This window comes from Cervus elaphus, chromosome 8 (genome assembly GCF_910594005.1).
Source record: "Cervus elaphus chromosome 8, mCerEla1.1, whole genome shotgun sequence".
Classification (NCBI taxonomy): Eukaryota; Metazoa; Chordata; class Mammalia; order Artiodactyla; family Cervidae; genus Cervus; species Cervus elaphus.
Window position 1 is genome coordinate 42217089 of NC_057822.1, and position 21656 is coordinate 42238744.

The 21656-nt window shown below is 41.3% G+C and overlaps 1 protein-coding gene across 1 annotated transcript in view; it reads right to left on the bottom strand.

Moving 5' to 3' along the window:
• Positions 1-333: 333 nt before the first annotated feature.
• The window catches only part of CD28 (CD28 molecule), a 33799-nt gene continuing 12476 nt past the window's right edge, over positions 334-21656 (bottom strand). Inside the window, exons 3-5 of the mRNA XM_043910306.1 lie at positions 8693-9046; positions 8317-8441; positions 334-2292 (exon numbers count right to left, since the gene is read on the bottom strand). Of these exons, the coding sequence (XP_043766241.1) occupies positions 2164-2292; positions 8317-8441; positions 8693-9046 (608 nt within the window). The 3' untranslated portion in view covers positions 334-2163. The remainder of the gene's footprint in view (positions 2293-8316; positions 8442-8692; positions 9047-21656) is intronic.

The following is a 21656-nucleotide window of genomic DNA, read 5'->3' on the forward strand; positions in this document are numbered from 1 at the left end:
CAAATCTTTCCATTTTTTAATTTATTTTTTGTCATTCCCCTTTCAAAAAATTCTCTAGCTCTGTCCTTTTCTAATTCAATCTGATAACTTGGATTAAGGAACTCTGTTTGCCAAGAGCCTGACAATGTGTAACATGTGTCACATAAATTCAACAGTTCTTCATCACCCAAGTACCACTAGGTTTGACCTTCTTTGAAATAATTAAATTCATGGAATGGAAACCCATCTTAAAATCAACAAAAGTACAATATCTTCTGTCTGGAATTATAAGATTTCTATTCTTCCACATGTTACCAAAAAAAGTTAGAGAAGACCTCTTTATATACATAAAAGTGGGAGGCAGAATGCTGTACATTTTTATTACAAGCTAAAGTATTTTGAAACAGGGAATGCAAGGGAGTTTAGAGGCTCTCAAATTTTGTAGCACCTCATCCCTGGGTAGTGGGTTTAAATTTGTGTTATAACAGTCTCTTCTTTCTCAGGTCATTGCCCAGCTTAATTTTTATACATAGGTTATCTACACGAGAATAATAATAGCTAACATATGTTAGGCATGGTACTACGTGCCAGGGACAAGCAGAAAAAAAAAAAAAAGACAAACTTGGGACATGCCCTCATGGAAATGATAGTATAGAAACAGACTTTTGTGCTCATTATCTTCATTTTATAGTTGGAGAATCAGAGTTTTAGAAAGGCAGTGACTCTCCTGAGGCCAACTAGCAATAGAACTTGAACCAGGTCTACCTGCCTCTAAAACCTAGACTTCTCCAACATCTGAATGAATCAAAGCACTGAACAGATTATTATGGCAACAGTAAAGCTGTTCTTCAAGGTCCCCAGACATACTCCAGATGACCCAAACTGGAACCAGAAAAATATCCATAGTGTGTCCAGGGTCTGGCCTTGCAGTGTCTTCAGAACTTTGATGCTATCTCAAAAGCATCAAATATCTTTCCATGTCGAAGGACCTCCAGGGTAAACAGACGGCTGAACCACAGATTTCTGGAGCTCTGAGTCTTAAAGCCCAAAAATCCCAGAAAGGAGTTCTCATCATGACTCCTTCTGCCTGCTGTTTCTGGAAAACTCCCACCAAATGCTGGCCATCCCCTCAGCACGGCAAGAATTGTGTCATTCCCTTCTGTTCTCCCTCCTTCAGAAGCTTCTCAGGACTCATCTCTCCTGTTCTAATGGATGCTAACATCTTTCTTTCACAGTATCTTTACTTCTCTCTCTGGATGTTCCCTCTGCATCCCACTTTAGACTTCCTCGCAGACAATAAAGAAACCAACTGTGTAGACCTAAAATACAGGAACAGAAGAGGGCCCTGTATGATTGGACTGAAATGAGCTGCTGAACAAATAGCCCTTCATAGTATTCAAATAATTTTTGACCTAAAGTGACCTTATTTCCTGACACATTCTTCCTTGGTGTGGGAGGACTACTTTATTCTTTCAAAATCATATTGTGAAGACTACATTGAGTTCCCATCATAGGGAGCAAGGAAAGCAAGTTGGTTTGCCTTCCATGACTCTGAAGAGAATCTCTTGGTCAAAATGACCAAATAGGGCCAGAATTCAAAAAGAGTATCTACATCTTTACAAACTAAAACAGCATTAAATAGGAACTAAGTGGCTCATTACATGAGTGAGAGACAGTGTTTTAATGGTTTTAAAAATGTTTATGTCTCACCACTCCCTCCCCCTTTCTAACCTATCCCCACCTTAAATCCCCATTTCATCAAAGGGAGTGATTTCCTAACTTCTTCTCCATCGAAAAAGTCTTTCGAGATCACACTTCGCTTGACCACAACGTGCGGGTGAGTTAGAAAGGAGAGGAACTGGAGGCAGATTTCAAGGCTTAACAGAATCCACTCACTTTTGGTTTTCGACCCTAACCTCTCAATCCAGTCAATAAATACACGATGAGTTTGAATTTGGACTGTGGCACTATGAGATAGAGTCTGCCACAGTAATATTCCTTCACTTCATCTCAGATCTCAAAATGACGTTCTTCGGTCTAGTCATTCAAGAAAATTTGGCGTCAGCGGCCTAACAGGAGGCCAAGGTGGCTGGCTGAAGACAAGGCAGGCCTTTCCTATCCAGAGCAGTGGTGTTGAGCAGGTGAAGAGAGGCCAGCCGGCTTGCATCTGGATAGGCGTCCGTGTCAGGAGCGGTAGGCCGCGAAGTCCCGTGCTGGGGCATAGGGCTGGTAGTGCCTTCGGGTGGGCCCTGGCCTGCGGGGGGTCATGTTCATGTAGTCGCTCTGAAGCATCCTGTTTCTCTTAGTCTTCATCTGTGAAAAGAAGAAGTGTCATTGTGAAGGGTTCAGGACACAGACAGACGTGTCTGGGGAGGAGTTCTAAGATCTGGCGACAACCACTCAGAGCACAGCCAGTCAAATGAAGCCATGAATTCACTGAGCACCTTGGACTTGGATGGTTAATCCAACCCAACTACTTTGGACTCTTCCAAATTAACTTGAAAATTTTGAATCAAAGAAAGTATTTTAAAGAAAGGCACCCCTGTTACCCTCAATGCAGCCATTTGAACTGAATTCCAAAAGCATGTCTAATTAACATATCAACCTTTGATATGTGAGTATTCTTAAAGGTCCTTCCTCCTTTGAAAAGGTTAAGCATCCCTATGGCAATCTTCTTACATTAACCATTTGCTTAAAGAAGCCATTTTTCCCCATAATTAACCAGAGGACCTTCAGCCCTCCAGAGTCTGGAATGGTCACAAATACATAACAGTGGAGTCCAAATTAATTGAGTGTTACATTCTGGGCAACTAGTTACATTCCTGTTCCTTTATGTGTATATACATTTCCATTAGGGCTTCCCTGGTGGCCAGATGGTAAAGAATCCACCTGCAATGTGGGAGACCTGGGTTCAGTTCCTAGGTTTGCAAGATCCCCTGGAGGAGGGCATGGCAACCCACTCCATTAAAGACAATAGTATCATTCATCTCCATTCTTCAGACTCAGCTCCTCTGGATGAAGCTCTGCCAGGGCTGGGGGGAATAGAGGTGACACTAACCCTGGAACAAGAGTTATATACACCATGAACCTTAGCAAAGTTTTGTCTGAGGGTTAAGAACATCTTTTCTGGATAAATGTGCTGGTAAAATTTACTTGTTTAATAAAAGACCCATAAAAATTCTAAAAATAGAAAGCCATCCAGATTTCTGGATTCAGAGTTCTCTAAAATGAAAAAAAAAAAAAAAGTCTATTTCTCGGCATGTAGGCCTGATGCAAAAGTAAATATGTTGGACAGGAATGTCATGAATAAGTAAGCGAAAGACTGGCCTTATTTCCATGCACTCCTACCTGAGCCCTTCCCATCTTCTTTGTCAAAGGGTCATGAGTTAAGTGCTGAAGGTTGGCAAAACACTTGTTTTCAGGCCTCATCTTTTGAACTCTCTCAGTTGCATTCTAGATTATCCATCACTCTCTGCTTTCTGAAATGCTTCTGTTTTGCCTTCTGTGAGATGGTACCATCCAGGTTTCATCCTGCCTCTCTGGCCACTGCCTCCTTGCCGCCTCTGCAAACTCATTCTTCCCTAATTAGACATTAAGTGTTAGAGCTCCTGACAGTCCTAGGCATTCTCCTCTACTCAGCCTCTCTCCTAGGCAACTCCATCCACATTCACAGCTTCAGTTGTCACCTATACACCCGAATTTATATCTCTGGACTAGACCTCAAATGTGCTTTAAACTCAACATGTTCAACGGCATGAAGGCTGGTCTCTTCTAGCGTTTCTCATCGCAATGAGTAACACTATCCTACATATAGTTGCCCAAACCAGACCTCCTAAGACTCATCCTTGACACCTCCAGTTGCCTTATCCTCTGTCCCAGGGGACATCTGACAACACCTGAAGACATTCTGGGTTGTCACAACTAGGATGAGTGCTACTGGCCTCTAGTGGGTAGAGGCCAAGGATGCTGCTCAACATCCTACATTGTACAAGGCAGCTTCTGACAACAAAGTCTCATCCAGCTCAAAATGTCAGTAATGCCAAGACCAAGAAATCCTGATCTGAAGAGTCTGATCATGAAAAAGAAAGGAATGAAAAGGAAGCAATGGATATGAAATACATCATCAAGTTAGAATGAGTATTGTTAGAGTCTTTGGGTCCTCCTTCTTGCTCATACTCAAAGATGACTGATGACCGGAGCCTGGGTGACCAGGAGGACAGTGTTCCATCTATAGGTATAAGGCAAGCAGATAGGTAAAGTAGATTTGAGAGTGGCTCTCAATTCAGTTTTGGTTATTTGGGATTTGAGATGATGGATGGATTATCTAGCTGGAAGTAAGAAGAGGACAGCATTAAACAGACATAATTGGGGGATTCATTCAGAGAGAGATAGCTATGGAAACCAAGTGTGTGAGGGAAGTTGCCCTTGAAACATCTTGGTTCTACATCCTTTCGATAAATAAAAGACTAGAGTCCTCTTGAGCACAGGGTTATGGCAGGGAAGGAGTGAGGCAAGGAACTGCCCTGAAATAAATGTGAAAGACTGCTGCTGATATCCTGGGAGGCAGGATAGTACTTACTCTAACTCTGAGGACTCCTTTTGCCAGACTTCTAAGGACAGTTTTTGCCTCTGGACACTCAAATTAAACTATAACCAATTAGAAGGACCCCCATAATGAAGATGTCTTGATTCTGAAGTTCTCTGGATTGCACCAAAATTATGAAAAACCTGCTGCAGTCCGCTCCCATGCTTACCCTCTTGCTGTTATCAGATAGCAGATTTACTCATTTTCACCCTAACTGTAAATACAACAGTGGGATAGAAATGACACATGCATGGCTGGGAACAGTAAACAGAACCCACAGTGTCCATGAGCATGTAGCATATGTGTATATGTGTGCAGGGCACTCACTTTACATGTCTGGGTGACTAAGTCATTCAACACTTCACTATTCACTGTCTGCCACAGACGTGTGATTTCGATTTCAGGACCACTCCTCCCTTTCTCTTCCTCCTAACCCAGCCTTACCCATTCATTTCTTGGAAGCAGCAGAAAGACACAGGCAAGCATAAGACAATCTATTTAAAAGACATGGTCTTCAAGAACCCATGGAGGGACTTCCCTGGTGGCCCAGTGGTTAAGAATCCACCTTGCAATTCAGGGGATACAGGTCTGATCCCTGGTCAGAGACTGAAGATCCCACATACTGCTGAGCAAGTAAGCCCAGGTGCAGCAAGTACTGAAGCCCAAACTACAGATCCACGTGCCGCAATGTAAGATCCCACAGGATGCAACCAAGACCCGTTGCAACCAAATTAATTCATTATTAATAATTGATTTTTAAAAGCACACCCACTGGATTTAAAGACAGATACTACCCGTACACATATTCCCCACATTCCCCACAGTGTGATTTATAGAGGAGAAAACTGTTTTTTAAATGTTCCTTTAGACTAAGGAGGAGAACGGGCTCACCAGCCCCACGGAGCAGATGGAGGTTGAGTGAGGGTAACAGGTGCTGGTCTGTGGCCGCTGGCAGAGGGGAGCTCCTTGTTTACTCAGATGTCAGCCACAGGTCAAGGACTGAGATAGCATCTACAGCTGCTCCCAAAAACCCACTCAGCCTAGAACTGCTTAAGGCAGTACATCACATGTCCTCAGGAAGTTCCGGAAAGCAGCAGCTTACACCAAGGCCCAGTGCAGGCCAGCCAAAAATAGGATCCTAGAAAAGTACCCCCGAAATGGCTAAACTCTAGGGATCCCTAATGACCTGCCTGCCTAGCTCAGTGAGGTGCTGTTTGCTTGAACAGCAAAGGGAAAAGATGAGCCCAGGTAAAAATCCTGTGTTATTCAATGAAATATACATATATGTTTATTTCATCCCCTTTTGGTCGGAGAGTACAAACAGCTATGGTTGAGATGCAAATAAAGGGCACTTCTTATTGAGTAACCTCATTAACCACAAGAGGCCACAGAAGAAGATAAGGTATACCAAGCACTGAGACTTCCCAATTTTCAGGGAGCTCATGAGACAGAAAGAGACCAGAATAAGTTTTCTCAAGACAAAGCAAGATGAACCTCACTAGGAGTTAGTGTTAGTCACTCAGTCCTGTCCGACTCTATGTAACCCCATGGACTGTAGCCCATCAGGTTCCTCTGTCCATGGAATTCTCCAGGCAAGGATACTGGACTGGGTAGCCATTCCCTTTTCCAGGGGATCCTCCTGACTCAAAGATCAAACCCGGGTCTCCCACATTGCAGGCAGATTCTTTATCATCTGAGCCACCAGGGAAGCCCTAGGGATTAGTAGTGCTGCCAAAGAAAAATGTATTGCATTATGATGTTTCCAAGTTGAAAATCTACTTTTTAAACTCATTAAAAATGAGAAGCTACTTTTGTCCCTTTGGGTAATTTGAGCTACTTAGTATATTAGTTATATAATATATAACTGTTATATATTATATTATAGTTATATAATATATAATTAATATATAATTAGTTATATACTTTATAACCTGGTTATAGTAACTGATACTCTAGTGCATGTTGACAATACATTTTAAATGGTGAGCAATACCCTTCTGGCCTCAAAAAGTTAAAACAGTTTCCAAAACTACTTTTCACAAAGGTAGGAAAGCACATTGACCTAGGTCAGCATGGTACAGGGGAGTACCTGTCCTGGAAATGTACCCCCAAAAGACACTGCACCTGGATTTTAATTAAGAAGTTGATATTCTAAGGGGATCAAATAAAAACAGGAACTGAGTTTCTAAATTATATTATTGACAAACTCTACAGAGGTTCAAAGATGTAAGATATCTTGGATGAAGATAGCGAGATCCACAAAGATGAAGGGACTCAACTAACATCAGAGGAAGAACTTGGGCAATATTTGACTACATAAAAGGCCCCCCTCAGGGCTGGGCAACTTGCAGAAGGCAAGGCAGGCAAATTCTCAAGATAATATCTGGTATAAAGGATTTCCAGGAACAAGCAGCCACTTTGCTGCTTACAAATCTTGTTGGAGGTACAGATCAGGCAACAGGCTGCCTGACAAATGTCCATCTGCCCCTTAGTCTCCCAAAATGGTAGAAGCATGCGGGAAACAAGGGAGAGACAAACTTTGGCCATAGACCAACAACAGTTTAAAAGGACTGCAGGCTGGATTTATCCTGGGCGTGACTGTGAACCCAACTGCCCTCCCCCTCCACTCATGCCCTGCCCAGCACCAAGGCTATAGTAAATAGGATGGCTTCAACATGACATGTCTCCCAGAAATCACTGATTCATGTACAAATCAGATGTATGGACTGTGCCTTCAAGAAGAGTATGGTGCTCCAGGCATACTCATTTAAATCCTTAGTTTGGCCTCTCTAGAGGTTATCAATTCATAAGTATTCTATAAACACTAAACTAAATGTACTTAATACCAGATGGATGGTGAATATCAAGAGAAATAGTCTTTATCCTTGAGGAACACACATCTCTTGTTGAGGAAATGATTCATGCATGCATCTAACTTCTAGAAAAAGAAATTCAAAGACAATATGGAATGAGTGCCATCCTGTGTACATAAGAACAGCAAGTGTCTGAGTAAGAAAAAGAAAAGAAAAGAAGGAGGTCCCCGATTCACAGTATATATGGTTATCAATATGTGTTCAAACCTAGGCCAAAACTTCAATATTGAAGAAGGTAGAGAAAAGCAGTGTAAGTTAATTGCATGAACAATTGCAAAAGTTCGTAAACTCCAATTCAGCAGTGAGAGCTTAGAAAAGTCTAACTCCCATTACAGTTTCATAATGACAGCACCATAGTTGGTCTCACAAAATTTAACTGCTTCAGAAGAGATAAAATATGACTCAGATAAACAGACCTAGTTTCTTTGCTAGGTTTGAATGCGTAATTTCAGTAGTCAAATTTCTCATGATTTTTGACCCTGAACAAAAATTGTTCATTGGCTTCAGTTGCTTAGATTCCCAAGTCACTTATGTTTTTATACATATTTTATATGTCATAATGACATTGCAAAATGGCAAGAAGAAAACTAACTTTCTACCTTAATTTGTCCCCCACCCTAATTTGCCTGTTTAGCTTCTTACTTGCCTGGACACCTAATCAATGGCTTCTGGAACATAAAATTCACATCAGATTTTTATTTCAGATAAAACTGAATAGTCTAGAAGAGAATCTAGCAGGGAAACCTACTCAAACCTAGCAGAGAAAGAGAAAATAATCGCATGTTAAACGGAAAATAAGCCACATAGGCAAAATTCTTGAATATGTCCAATTGCTTATGCAATAGAAAAGTTACATGAAAGCAACGCTGCTTCTCTTACCCAGCAGTTAGAGAGAGCCACTGTTACTAGCAAGCTATAGAAAACTAGCACTCCGTTTACCACCACCAGGGCCCAAAATGGCTTAGAAGACTCAGGAGACCGGGGAGATGGACAAAGATGTTTCTCTGAAAAATAGAATAGAGTAGATTAAATGATATGGGAATGGCATTTGAGTACATTTCCTTACTTCTTCCCAGGGCAGAATGTGACAGGAAACAAAATACGCAAAATATCACTAGCTTAACATGTGTAGACCTCCTCTCTGGTGTTCCTCTTTGGGAGTTAGCCAACCCCCACCACTGATCATGACCTAGTTTTCAAGACTGGAGTTGAAAACCGTTACTCGAGAGCGGACATTGGCCGAGTGGTACGTTACCTTTCACATGGATAATGGTGCCATTACTCTTTTCATTGTCTATGTAAGGAGGAGGATACAGAACCTCAAGTTTGCAGAAATAAATATCCGTTTGGTTGACATACAGGTCCTGGAGGTAGAAGGTCACTGTTTCATTGCCTACTTTCACGGTGCAGTTGAATTCCTTATTTGTTGACTGAAGTGGATGGGAGTGGTTTCCATTCACAGCACAGACCTCCACGGCGCTATCCGCTCCCTTATAAAGGGATGCCCGGAACTCCTTTGAGAAGAGGTTGTACGTGTACTTGCAGCTGAGGTTGACCTCATTGTCATTTACCACAAGCATGGGCGACTGCTTCACCAAAATCTTGTTTTCTGAAGGGGGAGAAAATCATTTGCTTAAAAAAAAAGAGTATAAAGACTTAAAAAAGATAAGAGAGGGAGAGAGAGATGGGGGTGGGAGGAGAGACAGAAGGGCAGAAGAAAGCACTGATAGTTTGGACTTCATCCTAAATTCTTTTTGTTTGTCACTAGCTTGCTTCATGGGCTTCTCCGGTGGCTGAGTGGTAAAGAATGCACTTACCAACACAGGAGATGCAGGTTTGATCCCTGGGTCGGGAAGATCCCCTGGAGAAAGAAATGTCAACCCACTCCACTATTCTTGCCTGGGAAATCCCATAGACAGAGCACCCTGGCAGGCTACAGTCCATGGGGTTGAAAAAGAGTCAGACATGACTTAGTGAAGAAACAACAGCTTGCTTCATAAGTTGCTTCCTCTCTTTAGTCTCAAATTTTTTAATCCATTGTGACTGCTGAGCAAAATAAATATTCTAGGTTTATTAACTTTCTGTAAGTGAAAAATGGGTGAGAAATGGGATGTTAAGGTTATTCAAAAGTTAATATAGGTAACATATATAGCTAGTATTAATAATTAATAATAGTATCTTTGTGTGATTTCTTAGATTTCGAAGTGCTTTTCAATATAACATCTCACTTTTCTCTTCCTCCAGTTCCGTAAGGAAGGAGGGCATGTATCATAAGATGAAACTAAGAACCAGGGCTACTTTGTAGTAGAATTGGGACTTAAAGACTAGATCTGACTCTAACAAACCATGCTAACCCTCTAATTTGTAAGTAATTAAAATAATGGAACACACACAGAAAAAAGAATATAAGGACTTCCTTTTTGTCTGAAATCAAGATATGTTAATTAACAAACAGATCTCCAGCAAAGACTTTCTCTTGGCAGACAAAGACACAGGAGCTCTTTAGGAGGTAATTACACTGAATGTGTACATTTTGATATTATTTTCATTCTCCTTTGAATGGAACAGTGGAGTAAGTTGGAAGGCACTTGGAAGGCAGAAAGTGGCCTTCTGTTGGTATTGAACACCACAGCTATGCATTTGGAATTTTTGAATCTATGCTGAGATTTCTAACATGTTAATCATGATTAATTGTATTAATTTCCTAATCAAGTGGTTTACTTGAAAGTGGCTTTCAACACCTGACATAGATAAACAAGTAGATTTGTATTGATATTTTAAGCTATGATTCATCCTTTGATGAAGGAATTTAAGTGTTTTGAAACATTTTTATTTTATTGTCCATTCCAAGAATAGGATAAAGAGGTAAAAAAATGTTACCCAACAAATTTATCCTCCATAGCAAATTCTGAAGGCAACCTTCCAAGACACTTGCATATTTATTTCTTTAAATCACAGAAGATGGAAGAAGCCCAAGAGGCCCACAGGGGTTATTTCTCTAGTCTGTCTTCTACCTTTATATTATCCTCGGTAAATGATCAGAAAATTTGGAGACACCTAGTTAAGTCTCTTTACTTTTAAGCAAAGAACATGAAATCTGCATAAGGGAAGAAAGCATATCTATTCTATCTTATTTTTTCCCCACTATATCCCCATTCTCTAGCACATGACATTATATTTCCTTTTTCGGTAGTGACTATATGAGGCCTAGAAACTTTGGATGATCTACCTAATATCACTGAGCAGATGGTGAGCAAAATGAAGACTAAATCTCAAGTAAATTACAGTCGCTTGAAAAATAGGCCACTGGAGCACTGAGAGTCAACTTTGCAACCATGATTTTCCAAAATTATCTGAAACAATAAATCACTTGGTGTCTTTGATTCAAAATTCAATACAAAAAAAACTTTTTTTTTCTATTGCTTTGAGGTATACTAACAATTGTCTACCTATTTGCATTTTTTGAAAAGGGTTATTTGAAGCAATATACCCACATATCCATACTGAAGGGTCAATAAAATAATCTCTTAAAAATGAAATTTACAGTTGAAACTGGATTTGAATCCATGTACTCAAGTATTTTGTTTCTGCTTTGGGGAAAACAAAGCTGCATAGGTCACTAATAGATTTTCATCTCCTGCATGTGCCTGCATGCTCAGTCATGGCTGACTTTTTGCGACCCCCATGAACTATACAGCCAACCAGGCTCCTCTGTCCATGAAATTTTCCAGGCAGTAATAATGGAGTAGGCTGCCATTTCCTACTCCCAGAGGTCTTCCCAACCCAGGGATTGAACCTGCATCTCCTGCATTGGCAGATGGATTCTTTACCACTGTGCCACTACATAGTTCTCAACCCTAGTTGTACATCAAGAACCTGTCCCTGGGGACGTCCCAGGGAGAAGTGGTTGAGGATCTGCCCTGCAATGCAGGGGACTCTGGTTCGATCCCTGGTTGGGGAACTAAGATCCCACATGCTGAGGAACAACTGAACCCAAGTGCCCCGAAGCCTACACGCCACCACCAAAGAGTCCATGAGCAGCAAGGAAAGATCTTCCATGATGCATGGAAGATCTCGCCTGCCCAACTAAGACCCAACACAGCCAAATAGACAAATAAGTAAAATTTGTCACAAAAGAAGAAGAACATGTGCCTGGCTCCCATTCAGAAATTCTAATTCAATTGGTTAATGCTGGTGGGGGAAGGATTGATTCTTTTCATTTTTTATTTTTTATAACTTATTAAGATATAATTCAGCTCCCCTGATAGTTCAGTTGGTAAAGAATCCACCTGCAATGCAGGAGACCCTGATTCAATTCCTGGATCAGGAAGATCCACTGGAGAAGGAATAGGCTACCCACTCCAGTATTCTTGGACTCCCTTGTGGCTCAGCTGGTAAAGAATCTGTTTGCAATGCAGGAGACATGGGTTTGATCCCTGGGTTGGGAAGATCCCCTAGAGAAGGGAAAGACTATCCACTCCAGTATTCTGGCCTTGAGAATTCCATGGACTACAGTCTATGGGGTTGAAAAGAGTCAGACATGACTGAGTGAATTTCACATTCAAGATACAGTTCATATACCATAAAACTCACCTTTTTTAAAAGTTCACCCTTTTAAGTATACAATTCAATGACTTTTTATTACAGTCACAAAGTTGTGAATGGATCACCACTATCTGATTCCAAAATACTTCATTATTCCCAAAAAATTCTCATACCCATTAGCCTCCCCTCCACATTCCTTTTTTCCAGTCCTTGGCAATCGCTAATTTATTTTCTATCTCTATGGTTTACCTACTCTGGAATCTCATATAAATGGGATCATACAGTATGTGTTCTTTTGTGCCTAGCTTCTTTCACTTAGCATGTTTTCACGGTTGATCTACATTGTACCATGTATTAGAACTTCATTCCTTTTCATGGCCAAATGATATCCCACTATATGGATATACCACATTTTGTTTTTTCATTGATCAATTGTTTCCACTAGTTAGCTATCTTTTATAAGGCTGCTATGAACATGTACAAGTTTTTGTGTGGATGAACCATTTACCATTCTCTTGGGTGTATGCCAGGAGTGGAACTGATGGTCATTATGGAAACTCTATATTTAACTTGTTGAGGAACTGCCAAAATGTTTTCTAAAGCAACTGCACCATTTTACATCCCCACCAGCAGCGTATAAGGGTTCCAATTTCTCCGCATGCTTGCCAACACTTGTTGCTGTCCATCTTTTTTTTTTTACTATAGCCATCTTAGAGTTGTGAAGTGGTATTTCTTTATGGTTTGATTTGCATTTCCCTGATGACTAATGATGCTGAGCATTTTTTCATGTACTTGTTAGCCAGCTGTATATCCTTTTTAGAGAAATGTCTATTCAGATCATTTGCCCATTTACCTGAATTATCTTGTTAGTATCAAGTTGTTGGAGTTTCTTACACATTTTTGATGCATGTTCCTATATCAAGATATGTGATTTGCAAATATTTTCTCCTGATTCTGTGTGTCTTTGGTATTAGTTTAATAATTCCCCCAGGTGATTCTAATATTCAGTCAGGATTGAAAACCGCTATAGCCTAACAGAGTTCTCAAGCGGACAGCACATTAGTCACCTGGGAGCTTAAGAAACTCTTGATTCTTGGACCAATTAAATCAGAATCTTTGGGTATAGGACCCAGACCTCAGTATATTTTAAATTTCTCAGGAGATTCTAATGTGCAATCAAGTTGAAGAACCAGTGGCTTAAAGGTTGAAACTCATGTCTTACCCTCAATTCATAGGCTTCCACAAGCTTTTCCAACCTCAACTCCTCAAACCAAAACCCTCCAGTTAACCAGATCACTTAAGATGCCTTCCCAGGACACGATGTGAGTACCTCTCTGTGTACTTTGCTCAGTGACTCCTTGGCCTCCAGCGTCTCTCCTTTCTTAGGTCTCAAAACTATTACTCTCTGTTCTACATTTTGAATACCTCTTGTTTCAGAGGCTTCCAGTTGTTTAGCTTTTGATCTGCATGTATTTTCTCTACACCCCTAGTTTGCAAGTCTCCTTTGAGCAAAGACAAGAGGTTACACTTTTTGTATAACACTGTCTGAATAAGGGAGTCTCATTAAATAACTGACAAGTGAAAGATGGTGATAAGACTGTACCGTTCTTAGCAGCTAACTCTGCCTAGCATCTCTAAGTCCTTATTCAAAATCTGTGTCTCAATAGCAACTTTAACTTCATTTATTATTCACCATAACAAATACTCTCTAAAAGCACTGAGAAGTTAACATGTAAAGACTCCAAAAGTTCAGCTTGTCTTGATAGGAAAATCCAACTCATCTTTTGTTTTATCTTCCATGGCCTTTTTCTTTGCTTACTTAGAAAGAATCACTGGGTTGGTTCTGACTGGAAGAATCAACCCAGCAAGAAATGCTAGATGCCACTCCTTTTCAGATTAGGTATCTGTATTTCTGCCTATTGAGGACCCCAGGAAGTGTGTTTCCGTGACTAATTACTTGAATGTTGTTCTAATGAGCATTCAAATTCTTTCTGATATCCCTTTGAAAGCTGATGTAAGAAAAAAAGAAAAACATGAGAATAGAATTTCTTTGCAGAGATTTTTAAAAAGAAGGGTGCAGAGGCGGGTACATGGGCAAGAAAACTGAGTAAGGCTAAAGAGAAATCCTGGATCATCTCTCAGTTTGGCTTCCTCCTCCCAGCACCCACAGTGGCCTGGAAAGCAAAGGAGGAAGAGGAGCTCAAGCATCTACACTCCAGGAGGTCGCTTGGTGCATCTTGAGAACTCAGGCATGACACCCTTCCACGATGCACTAGGAGAGAGAAACCAATTTCCCAAAGGGAAGCAGGGCTCAGCTTCTGTCCTTGGGCAGCTCAGAATCTGGTGGGGAAGAAAGATACATAAACCGACTGCTCCTTTTTCTTTTTTTAATTGGAGGATAATTGCTTTACAATGTTGTGTTGGTTTCCACCATACAACAATGTGAATCAGTGCTAAGGACACATATATCTCCCTCCTCTTGAGTCTCCTTCTCACTCCACCTCCACCCCACTCCTCTAGGTCATCACCGAGCACAAAGCTGAGCTCTCTGTGCTGCACATGGTAGAGTGTATATGTCAATACTACTCTCAGTTGGGCCCACCCTCTCTTTCCCCCACTGTGTCCACAAGTCCCTTCTCTATGAACCGACAGCTACTCTAAAAACAGCGGCACAGTGATCTGCATTAGTGGGGGCAGCTAAAGATTAGAAGGAACCAGCTAAAGATTTCCGGAGGAGGTGACTGCTGACCTGAGTCTTCTAAGGATTATGCATATGTTGATTCAGCACATTTTTATTAAGTAAAAGTTTCCTAGCAGAGCCTTTGTTTTAGGGGGTGTGGGTGAGGTAGGGGACTGTGGGAAAGATAAAGACAAAGAGAAAAATACCGAGTACGGCAGGTGTTGGGAATTGCAACTACCTCCATTTGCTGGACCTGAGTTGCTACAGACAAGATTGGCAAAGTGAGCGCAGTTCACAGCTTGGGCTCTCTCCTGCAGATGATAAGGGCCTGCTGAAGGAGTTTAAGCAGAAGAGTCATACATACGAGTTTTCATTTTATATAGATCCCCATAGCATAAATGTGGAAGGTAAATTTAAAGAGAACAAGAGTGAAAATATGGAGACCAGTTAGGATGCAATTGCAGTAGTCTAGGCAAGAGATGATAAGGGCCTGAACTATGGTTACGAAGAAGTGGATGAACTCAAGAAATACTTACAGGCTAAAATTGGCAGAACTCAGCATGGGCTTAGATGTGGTAAGTGAGGGAGTTATAAATACTGTCCTCAGACCACACAGACCAACCAGTAAGTAACCCCGTTTTCCTTTTGCCTATGTCTTCATTCATTAAATGACCAGAATAGACAGCTCAGAAACTGAGGTGGCCTTTGGACGTCTGGGCTGTGAGGAGGACATTCTTCCAGCCTAGGGGATCATGGCAAAGAAAAAGCAAATGACCTCAAAGCTTCCCAGGCCCACAGTCAACTCCGTGGGGCTTAGTCAGCATTTGCTCTTTTTCAGAAGGGAGAAGCAGTGGTCGTCCTCTGCTTTCCTTCACAAAGCATAATACAATGAGAGAACTGAAAGATAGATTTTCTTTCCGTCAATCATGAAACCTCTAATTCAGACCTCAGCAGTGTTACTACTGATCAATCAGATTTCTCCTGAGCCCACTCTCCTCCAGTACTACTTAGGGAAGAGCAATCCAAGATCCTAGTATTTAGGCTGGCTGTTACTGTCAGTATTCTCCTGGCTGATGGCTTATCCAGCAATTGAGCAAGGGAAGGAAAAGTGCCTTCTTGCATGACCCTTTGTACCAATATTTTGTTGAGAAAAAGCTCAAAAAATATTGGTTAAATGGCCATTTGAGGGAAAAGAGATGTCCAATTTATCTATCAAGCTTTACTTTCCTCTCTCTTCCATATCAGCACAGATCTTTTTAAAATTAGCAGCTATGCTTGAAGTAGTTCATTTAATATGTGCTAGTGTGGACAACAGCCTCCCAGTTTAAGATTCAGGTTGAATTCATTCTGGCCAACAGAACCTCTTGTTTTTCAACATGTGTAGCCTTATAGTACTTGGTCCCACCTTGGTTCATTCATGTCCATCATTCAGAGAAACCTAAGCGACAAACCAGTTCATAAGGACTTCAAAATCTACATCTGCTTTAGAGAAACACTAAAGGAAGGAGATTACTTTTGGTGGCAGAAAAAGATAATCAGTTGTTCTAAGTGATATTGAATACATGTCATCACTATGACTTCCCGTAGACACAATAATTCTGATTCCTCTTACTTTTTTCTTAAAATGAGGCATGTGTAAAAAATGCACACCACTTACTCTGTGATACTAAAGTAATAACATGGATCCATCGAAGCAACCAAAAAACAGAACCCCAAATGACATTTGGATTTGATACACATTTTGATTCCCTGAGTTTTAGGGATTCCACAGTACTTCAATTAATTTAGGACATATCGTAAAATTCAAGGACCTATCTAGACTCAGAAGAAGAAACCAGAGAAATATTTAGCTTCCCCATACTACATTCTGTTTGATTCCTTTTTGCTTTCCAGTTAGTGCTAGAAGTGGAAAGCATCCTTCTCAGGTTAATTTTTTCTTAGCAGACCCACCCCTTTCCCTAGAAATAGTTGGTTTTCCATCTTGTGAGTATTTAGTCTACCTAGGTCAAACCTACTAGATTAAAAGAGAGACATTGTCAATCCATCAGTTGTATTGGCTTCTGATCTCAAAAGATTGGCTTGACTGACACGTCTCTAATTGAACTGGCAAGTTGTTTTGATGATGAATTTAGTGCTTTGCTTTTCAAAGCCTTTCCTAGCAGCTAACCCAGCTAAAGGTGTGGAGACAGGAAGCAGTAACCTCAAACCTCTTTCCCTCACAACTCCTCCTTGACAACAGGCAACATGAAGAGTAAGCCGGGAGGTGAGAAGGTACTTATCTGCTGCTTGTGAGCAAGGCAGTGAGAACTGAAAGATTTCCCACAGATAATCTGTGAATTTGTGATACAGTTGACTTCTGGAAAATTGAAAGTTGCTTGTGCTTCCATGAGAAAGAGGGGAAGGGAGCTTGGTTACCAAAAACAAACAAAACAAAACTTTCCCTTTTGGCCTATTGTAAATGGGCCAATTACTATAAAAATAAACAATGCTCTGAACAGGTGGAGTGGATAACCATCTCTAAGGTGTGGTTCCAAACACCAGGGAAGGAACCCTGACCCTAAAAGGACACTCCCCACCTGTTCAGTTAATGCTTTGATTGCAAAATAAAGTGAAGCCTAAAATGCAGTGTGGGAAACACATTGACAAATGAGCACCTAGGGTCTATATTGATAGAGCTACAAAGTGCTTTCTCCTATTTTATCTCAAATGAGCTCCACATTAACCTGTGAAATAAATAAATAGGACAGTCACCTTTACACCCATTTCACAGATGAGGAAACAGGTGCAGAAGGTCTAATTCTTCCCCAAGGTTCCCAGACAAGTATGTGACCCTTAGGACTTGGCTCATGCCTCATGACTTCTAGTGGGTTTTTTTGTTTGTTTGTTTGTTTAATTGAAGGATAATTGCTCTACAGAATTTTCTGGTTTTCTGTCATACATCAACAAGAATCAGCTATAGGATTCTTGTCAGCTATAGAAGCCGTGTCCCCTCCCTCCCAAACCTCCCTCCCATATCCCTCCCCATCCCCCCTTCAGCCTGTCACAGAGCCACTGTTTGAGTTCCCTGAGTCCTACAGTGAATTCCCATTGGCAATCTACTTTACATATGGTATTGTGAATTTCCACGTTCTTTTCCCTCTGCCAGTTTGCATCAAAATTTCAACATAATTTCAGAGATTGTTTGTGCTGCTGCTGCTGCTAAGTCGCTTCAGTCATGTCCGACTCTGTGCGACCCCATAGACGGCAGCCCACCAGGCTCCCCCGTCCCTGGGATTCTCCAAGCAAGAACTCTGGAGTGGGTTGCCATTTCCTTCCCTGTGATTGTTTCTAGACCTTCTCTCAACTTCTTTAAAGTTGGACCTGATAGTTGGATGGCACATAAGTGAGCATTAGGGAGGAGAATACTGTTGAATAGAGGAGTCGGTGGAGTGGGAAGAGGACAGGACCAAGATAAATTTCATTTTCTACCCCATTTTCCTGGAGCACCATCCTACAAAAACTGCTCCGCTGGAAGGAAAGATGGAGGTGATCTCAGTCAATCCTTTATTTTATAGAAGAGGCAACTGAAAACCAAAGAAGGAAATGGCTTTCTAAACAAGGCCACACAAATTCTAGAAGAGCTAAGATATAATTTACATGTTCATGATTCTAGGAGTAATGTATTAAATCATGAATGAATAGAAAACCAATTTCGTACATTTAGCAAGATGGACTTGATTTCATGGTCATATTTAGAAAAATCTGTCACTAAACTCACTTTGTCTCTACACAAAAGATCTTGCTTACAATGTCAGAGACTTCCTAAAGGTCATAGATAGAGCCCAGATAAGGCCTACAGACAGGATTGTCACTGAAATGTCTCTTATCATTATTTCAGATCCACAAGCGATAATTATACCATTGAAACAATTCCATTTCAGCTTGCCCAAATGTCCAAGAGAGTTTGAACACGAACGTTAGTCAATACACAAAGTCACTTTCAGTCTGTACTTCACTGGGCAAATCCTAACTTCAGGGCCTTTGTGAATTCCACTTATTTGTCATGTTTAATTTACAATATTCCATCTTTCCTTTTCTTTACCGTAGCACCAAAGAGAAATCCAATGGCATGCAGAAGCTGGTGAACCAAAATGGAATAGACAGAACTTAGGACTGAAGGCTGTATTCCTTAGCTGAAGTTAAAGAAGCACTGAAGAAGATAGAATACATGTTGGGTTTTTTCTTTTTTGGTCATTTGTAAAGAGTGCATTCTTCTCACTGTTTTTGTTCTTGTTGCTGTATAAATGCTTCACAATGTTGTGTTAATTTCTGCTGCACAACAAACCACATCAGCTACATGTGTACATATATTCCCTCCCTCTGAGCCTCCCTATCGCCCAGCCTCCCCTCCTCACCCCCACCCCCGCAATCCCACCCCTATAGGTCATCAAAGAGCACAGAGCTGAGGTCCCTGTGCTATCCGACATGCATGTTTCTTTACCAACATCGTTTTTCTTCAGAACTTCTTAAGAACTTCATTGGGGTCCGTCACTGTCAGGAAGATCCGCTGAAGAAGGAAATGGCAACCTACTTCAATATTCTTGCCTGGAAAATCCCATGGACAGAGGAACCTGGTGGGCTATAGTCCATGGGGTCACAAAGAGTCAGACATGACTGAGCAACTAATACTTTTTTCCTGAACATCACAATCAGAGCTTCTTCTGCTCTACAGAATTTTCTGGTTTTCTGTCATACATCAACAAGAATCAGCTATAGGATTCTTGTCAGCTATAGGAGCCGTGTCCCCTCCCTCCCAAACCTCCCTCCCATATCCCTCCCCATCCCCCCTTCAGCCTGTCACAGAGCCACTGTTTGAGTTCCCTGAGTCCTACAGTGAATTCCCATTTAACAATCAGGTTGTTAAGATCCTAATCACCTTGTTTCCTTTTTAAAAATTCTAACTGAACAGAATTTAGCTTGTTAGGAGGGAACCAAAAAAAAAAAAAAAATGAAATCCTTCTCTTCTGAACCATCTTGCCCTGCGATGTTTGTGAACATAGTGTGAAGGTGACGCTGGTTCCCCTGGCACAGAACACCTCCCCCTGACCACAGAGCTGGTGAAGTTACCGTAACTTTCCTCTGAGCACATTTCCTGTTCACGCCTGGGATACCCTTCCACACGTGGCATCTGACCACTGACTCCTTTTTCAGGCTCCACAAGGGGCAGGTGGCCCACAGGCCAGCCCAGGGTTTGCTCAGGAACTTAGAGGGCAGACTGTGCTGCCTTGGAGGTTCAGGGACACCCAGACATCGGAGGCTCTGGTAACTCTAGTTGGTGGCTTGGCTTCACACAGATGTGAGAAAGAACACGCAACATTCAGACTAGAGCATCTCTCACCATCCTTTTCAGTGAAAACAAAGAGGAAAACAAAGCTATCAAACTCTGAAAGGCTCCAGACTCTCTGAAATCCATGTTAAAACAGGGAAATTAAAAAAAAGGGTAATTCACATGATGTTTTCAAAATAACTTTGGTGTCATTTCATCTAGTTTTCTATTGATTGTCATCTTGAAACTCTTCTCATTTTCATAAGGAATAAATATTGATGGGAAGCCCCTCCCAAAAAGGGCTTTGAAAAAGCATAGTCCATGTATGTATACTTTGTCTCATTCAGAAAACAGCACACTCAAAACTGGGCAATAGGAGGTGAGTTATTTATAATAATAATAGAAGAAAACTGTTGGCAAAGGTTTGGAAGCACAAGATATAGTATCACTTTGGCCAAAACGTTCATTAGGGTTTTTCTGTAACAGCTTACGGGAAAACCCAAATGAACTTTTTGGCCAACCCAATCCTAGAATCCGTAGCTAAAAGCAGCAGAGTTATAACCACCCCCAGATCTAAAGGTACAAGGGAAGGGCAAGGTTCCCAGAATCAGAAGGAAAAGAGAGTCATGTAAAGGAGACCACCGTGACAGAAGCAATGAATTCTGTAGGGAAAAACAGTCAAGCCAAGCAACCAGCCCTCCCCAGGACGTGTAAGCACAACTGTAAGTTATATATGTGCATTAAGTCTTACCAAGAGCAAACGTGACTTTCAAACAAAACCTAAAGGGACTGTAGTTCAAACAAGTACATACAATGACAGATGATAATAGAAACAGAAATAGAAGCTTCTATTGGCCCTCACCAGTCTAAGCACCACCTTCAGCCTTGATCTGTGTTTTCACACAGCCAGACACTGTACTGCAGAGGACAATCGACCTTGGCCTTTTAAAAACTTGCTGTGCTCCAGGCAATTGTCAGAAAGTAACTCAGAGGTCAGATAGGGACAAAAAGTCCCATCCAAGCACCTAGATCTAAGGCACTAATTCTTGAGAGAGAAAAGTTATCAATACGATCAACAAATACTTTCTGAAAAGAAATTTTGATGTGTCAGAAAATTACTCTTTGGTATTCCAACTTCTACCTTGACAATGTCAAGCTTTCACTCAGCGAATAAGTAATGGGGCCTACTGTACTAGGTTTCAGGGAGATGGGAAGATGTAAAAGATGCAGTCTCTTCCCTCTAGGAGAGATCCTAAGGCAGGTTGACAATTAGCTATGCTCCAAGGCCAGATACGGTGTGTGAGGCCTGTAGAGGGTCACTGACAGTTGTGCGGGAAGAGTCTGCTTTTGTGAAGACAGGGCTTTAACTGGGCCATGAACTTCTGGGCAAATTTAGACAGGCTAAAGATGAAGGAAATGCCTTTTAGTGTAAGGATTTATTGGGGATCAGCTGAACATTGTATCTACATAGAAGGAAAGTAAGTGAAGATGCCTGATGCCTCATGGTGAGCTTTTGATGCCAAGAAAAAGGCACATGGATTTTACTAGAAAGCAAAGGGAGACATTGAAAACACCTGAACTGAGACTAAGGTAGTAAGTGCTGCTTTAGCAGGGAGCGCTTTAGCTAGGAATGAGGGTGGGGCTGAGGCAGAGACAGGTAAGAGCTGAGCCAACAGGATCACTGTGAGC